This window comes from Trichechus manatus, unplaced genomic scaffold (genome assembly GCF_000243295.1).
Source record: "Trichechus manatus latirostris isolate Lorelei unplaced genomic scaffold, TriManLat1.0 scaffold00048, whole genome shotgun sequence".
In the NCBI taxonomy this organism is placed as follows: domain Eukaryota; kingdom Metazoa; phylum Chordata; class Mammalia; order Sirenia; family Trichechidae; genus Trichechus; species Trichechus manatus.
The window spans coordinates 17,432,456-17,438,236 of record NW_004443984.1 but is presented as its reverse complement, the minus strand read 5'-3'; the positions used below and the strand labels follow the sequence as shown (position 1 = coordinate 17,438,236).

At 55.7% G+C, this 5,781-nt stretch overlaps 1 protein-coding gene across 1 annotated transcript; it reads right to left on the bottom strand.

The window, feature by feature from the left end:
- Nucleotides 1-341: 341 nt before the first annotated feature.
- KIAA2013 (KIAA2013 ortholog) lies at nucleotides 342-5,780 on the bottom strand (the record flags this gene model as incomplete). Its single annotated transcript, XM_004377299.3, has 3 exons — nucleotides 342-614; nucleotides 2,112-2,965; nucleotides 4,898-5,780. Coding segments are annotated over 3 exons (1,755 nt in total), but the record flags the coding sequence as incomplete, so codon positions are not given.
- Nucleotide 5,781: the final 1 nt, after the last annotated feature.

The window sequence follows — 5,781 nt, the reverse complement described above, 5'->3', positions numbered from 1 at the left end:
AAAGACACAAACGGCTAGCTGAGTGTGACCTGGGCCTGTGCCCCCCACGCCCACGCAGGCAGTGCCCACCCTGGAGAGGGGCCTGGCCCGGCCTCTGAACTGCACATGGCCTCCAAATGCCACAGAGGCAGCTTAGATGAAGAGCCGCTGCCAAGACTCACCGCCTAAAAGTGGACACAAAAGCCACACAACAAAAATAAATTAGAAGTCATTCAAGAAAGAACACATTAAATTAGGAAAAGAACAGTTTTTCCTAAACGAGTCTTTTCACACGAGGGTCAATTTCCTGGAACAGAGGGAAGGGGGAAAGTGGAAGGAGTAAGTTCAATTTCAAGTACTTTCCACATGGGTTCATTTTATTCAGCCGAAAGCTTACAAAAAGTCCACGGGCCCCTCCCCTCCCTACTCCCCACCGGACACTCTCCTTCCTTCCGGCGCAGACTCCTGAACACCCACAAACGCTTGGAGTCGCTGGTTTCCCCAAACAAGGCACTAAAGGGTGCTGGCTTTCAGAGGATCCCTTGTTCACAGCAGTAGGACTTTCAGTGCTGGGCGTCTTGTGCAAATGGTGGCTGAAAGCAGGACCATCTGTTCACTCAGACACTGGGATCTTCCTGTTCAATAAACAAAACAATGTATTACTGTCTGCCACCAGCCCTCGTGGACAGCCACAGAAATACTCAGAGATGCAGGCTATGGAGAACACCCTGTGGCCACCTAGCCAGGCTCTGACCCCACCTACAGACAGCATCTGGCCTAGGGCGATGCTGGAATTCCCACGGACTTTGGGGCCTGTGGGCTCCTGGGATTGGGCAGAGTGTTCACCTGGCTCTGCTCTGGTGTGGCACAGCTCAACCACGTGTAAATTGGAAGACACAGGTCAGTACTCTACAACGGCAGTCTGGCCTGTCCCCCCAATTACGCAGGGAATCAAGGGTGGATGGGTGTACACCAAGAGCGAGAACAGAGAAGCATACCAGCAGGGGAGAGCAGCCGCCTCTTTAACGGCAGAGGCAGCAAAGCCTACACGATGCAAATTTAGCACCTGTTCTATTACAGCTAGTCAAGAGCCTGTTAATGGGCAGACCTTCCGCACATTGCTTTTTGATCTGATTTTCAATCTGTTCTTCAAGCTTGAGAAACTCAGACCTGCCTCCAGCCCTTCTCCTACTCCTTCAATGCTGTTTTCTTCTCCAAGTCCTGGCCTTGGGCCAGAAACCAGAAGCCACAAGGCCCTTCTACTGATGCAGTGATGCATCTCTCCTGAGCTGGCTCCAGGCTCGTTAACTACTTGAGGACACAGATCTAGAGCCTCATAGATCTCTATTCCCACTGCAGCTGGAGGGGAAGGGAGGGGAGGGAAGGGGAGGAATGGGAAAAAAAGGAAAAGGAAAAAAAGCTCAGCTTCAAAAGCACTTTCTCCTCTGACTGCTAATAATGGGCTCCCTCCTAGTCCTTTCCCGGAGGTCCTGGCAGTGAGAAAGCATAGAAGACTGGCCAGCAGGCAAAGCAGGCAACTTCACCCTTTCACACCAATCCTGACCCCAAGATAAGTCCCAGATGACAGTTCCTTAGCAAATGTGGTGGAAATAACCACTTCCTGGGGGCAGATGCGTTTCAGGACACGGGAGGGGAAGGATCTAGTTCTGTGCTGACCAGACAGCAACCTCACTGAGGCCACAGTGAGGGGCTGAGCTCCAAGCACAATGCACAGGCCCTGGGGAGTGAGGATGGGGCACAGGCCCTGGGGGGTGAGGACAGGGCCGCTGGCAGTGAGATAGAGGCTTCAGGTCAGTTTAGGGATGTGCTGGAGTTATTTTAAAATGCAGGGGTTTATGGGGAGAAATTGCCAGTGTCTCTAGAACCCAGTGGACTTGTCTACTCAGCACCTGGATTCACACAGCCTTCCCTTTCTTATGGTCTCCTTTTGAAGTCACTTTTTGGTGTCCTCTAAAAACACACTCCTACCTCTCTGATGCTGAGGGCACTGGCTTAGGACACCCCACTACTGCCGAGGCCTCACCCCACCCTCTCCAGGCCAGCCTCCTCCTAGACACAGGATAGGAAATGAGGCAGGGGCCTTGGGCACTGGCAAGCCGGTGGCTTTATACCTTACTCCGGAAGAGGGGCTTGGCGCCAGGCCCGCAGTACTCGTTATAGATGAGCTTGAAGAGGAAGAGGTGGAAGAGGGTGATGAGGGATGCCACACTGAACCAGAAGAGGAAGGGGAGCCCAGGGTCCTGCTGGGCCATGTGCTCATCATGGGCCAGGATGGCCTTGAGGTGCAGCGTGTGCCGCAGGTCCTGCAGGTGCGTGAGGTCGGTGGAGATGTAGAGCAGCGGCGTGATGGGCTGCGTCACCATGACAGAGAATGTGTGGCCCTGGGGCGCTGAGGTCAGCTCCACGGGGTCGTCCAGGCAGCCTGCTTTGCAGGCATAGATCTTGACGGGCTGACCACGGGACTCCACGGACACGTGCAGGTAGGGCTTGCCCTCAGCGTCCGCGAGCACGGCCAGGTTGATGTGGTCGTTCTTGTAGCGGATGCCGTGCAGCGAGTAGCTGTTGTGCAGCACGTCGGGGTCGGCCTGGAACTGGAGGTGGTTCTCGGTGAACTGCAGCCCGCCGAAGCTGAGCACCATGCCCTGCATGATGCCCGGGGCGCCCACCTTCACCAGTCCCTTGCAGCCACGCTTCTGCAGGGTCAGCTTCCATAGGTCAGACAGCTGCAGGATCTGCTGGACCGTGGAGAGGCGCCCGGGCCAGAGGTTCTCGGCGTGCATTGTGGCGTGGCCACTGAAGCAGTGATCTTCATAGTTGAGCGTTGACTCCATCTGGTCTCGCTCCCTGTGGCTCAGGGCAGGGCTGAGCAGCGGGGCTGGGGAGCAGGAGAGCATGTAGTACAGCGTCAGATTCACGGTCAGGCTGGACGGCGTGTGGGCGTCGGTGATCCTCTTCATTTCCACTCCTGGAACACCCCAAGACTGCACGTTAGAGGGAGGGCATGGCCAGGAGACAGAGGTTATGAAACAAAAATCAAGATCAGAGTCGTTGTTAGTCCTCGGTGCAGAAAGCAGTGGCTCGCCTCCCTCCTTATGGGACAAAGCCATTCTGCCTATCTTCCTTACATGACCATCTTGAGCCCTGAAATCCTGTTAACAAGGTAGTAGAGCCTCCTGCCAGAGCTGGGAAGAACACAGACCCAGCCAGGACTTCCCAGCCTGTGGGGTCAAGGGAAAAGTCTGGTCCCCCCATGCCAGGACACTGTGTCCATCAATACCCTGACCAGTCATGGGCCACTTCTGAACACAGCCATCTCCCAAATTTATGTGAACTCTAGACTCGACAGCCTGCTTGGTGTCTGCACCTGGGTATCTGAGAGGTATTTTGAACCTGACACGGTTTGAACTCTTCCAACCCCAAACCATCCTTCCTGAAGTTGTCTCCATCTTGGTAAATGACACCCCCAACCATACAACTGCTCAAGCCCCTAAAATTCAGGAGTCTAGCTCAAGTTGTCACTTCCCACAGCCAATCCATGGTAAGTCCTGGCGGCTAGATCCACTTCTCTCCACCTCTGTGGTCACAACCCTGGCCCAAGCCACCTTTCCCTCTCACCTGGGCTCCTAAAGAAGCCTCTTAACTGGTCCCCATGCATCCACTTGGCCCTGCTATAGTCTGTACTCTTCATACAGTGGCCAGAGAGATCTTTTAAAAAGGTACATCAGCTCACACTCTCCCCTGCTTCCCATCCCACTTAGAATAGGATTCAAAGTCCTCACCAAGGTCGACAAGGCCCTTTATGATCTGGCCACTGCCAGCACCCTCACCTGTCTGACCATGTCTCCCGCTCACTACCTGCCAGCCAGTCAACCCACACTGCTCCTGCCTGGGGGCCTCTGCCCTTGCCGGCTCCCAGCCAGCTCTCTGCTCCTAGATCATTACATGGCTGCCTTCTTCCTGCCATTCAGGCTCAGGTGAAGTGTCTCTTCTTCAGAGAGGCGTGCCCGACAATGCAGCTAAAACGAGGTGCCTCCATCACATACTCTTACCCCACTCGTCACCCTTGATCACATGGCCCTATTTTTAACTTTTCCCCATAGCACTTTTTATTCTAAGAAACTCTCATGCTTATTGATGTAAGTGTTCACTTTTCTAACACTTGTCTTCTCCCAACCAGAATTTACACAAGCACCAGAAGAACAGGACTTCATTCTATTTACTTCTGTATCCTCAGAGCCTAGAACAGACCCTGGCACAAACATTCCATAAATACTTGTCGAATGAATTAAAACTCTCTTTGAACAACCAAACCTAAGGGTTCAGACACTGGAACCCTGGAGACCAAACTCCCTCTCTCATCCAGCACAGGATTTTCTTTCCTTAAACAGTCTACGGGAAAATAAGTTGTTACTTGGCAGGAGCATCCCAACCACCCCAGGAAGAAGCTGCAGCCACAACAACAGCAGGGTACACACAACCCAGCGAGAGTCACGTCAAGGAGCCCACGCCTGTCACCAGTCAGTCTGGGAACTGAGGAAAGACTCCAGGGATCTGCCAGGTCTCTGCCTGATGGTTTACCCTTTACAAACCAACTCTAAAAGCCTCACCCTGCTTAACTCAGGCCTCCTGTTCAGGAAAAATAACAAGATCTGCCCTTTACACTCATTCTTTCAGTAAAATCTTGTAAAAGCTCCCAGAGGTAGGTATTGCTATTACCGAAAACAGACCCAGAGAGAGGTAACTTGATCCGAGGTTGCACTGCTACCAAATGGTGGAACAGAGATTCAGCCCCAGGTCAAGCACCAAGCACAAGTTTGAACCACCCCACTCCTCTCCTTCAGTGTCACCTCTGCATCTGTGTTCTACCTCCCTGCCCCAGAAGCTCGCCAGGCCTCACCTGGGCTGAAGAGCTGGGCCCAGAGGCGCTGGTGGTCCTGAAGCAGCTCATTCGCCGGCATCTCCAAGAGCTCCAGCATTTCCTTCCGGGCCAAGTCCTGCAGCGTCTTGAGCTCCTTGGCTGCTCTGCTCTTGAGCGCCTGGGAATTAATGGGACTGGAGACATGTACCACCCACAGCACTGTCTCATCCAGTTGCGTCTTGGGAGCCACCTGGAGCCGGTTCACTAGCTTCTTGGCGGCCACCACCACCAAGTGCACCAGTCCCGTGGACAAAGGCGGGGACCGGCCCGAGTAGAGAAGGAACTGATGGTCTCCGACTTTCTCCAGGGTACTTGTGAAGGCCCTGGGGACCGGGCCGGCAGTAGGCCCCACAGTCTGCAGCGCGGCCACGCGCTCCGTGGGGTTGTTGAGCTGGATGCGCTGGAGGTAGACGTGAGGTCGGCCTCGGTGCGCCAGAAAGTCCTCTTGCAGCAGCACGCAGTCGCGGCCGCTCCCGGCAAGGTCAGAGACCGAGGCAGGCCCAGGGACGGCCGCCGCGGGGCCGGAGCCTGGAGCCCCTAGTTGCAGGCAGCGCACCCGGCGCAGCAGGCCCTCCCGCAACAGCAGCACGGCTTCCCCAGCTTCGGACAGCGCACTGAGCGGGCGCAGCTGCACAAACGGCACGAAGTCCGGCGCCACGGCTGGCTCCCGCTCCCCGGGGATCACCAAGAGTCGGTTGGCCGCCACATCCAGGGCCAGGAAGCCGTTGGCCACCAGGGCCGGCACGCCAGGACCCAGGGGCACAGCCTCGCCGCGCTCCCGCAGGCCACGCCAGGCACGGGTGGCTGCCTCCAGGCAAACGGAGGGCTCGGCAGCGCCCGGATCGCCGCGAGCCCACGGCAGC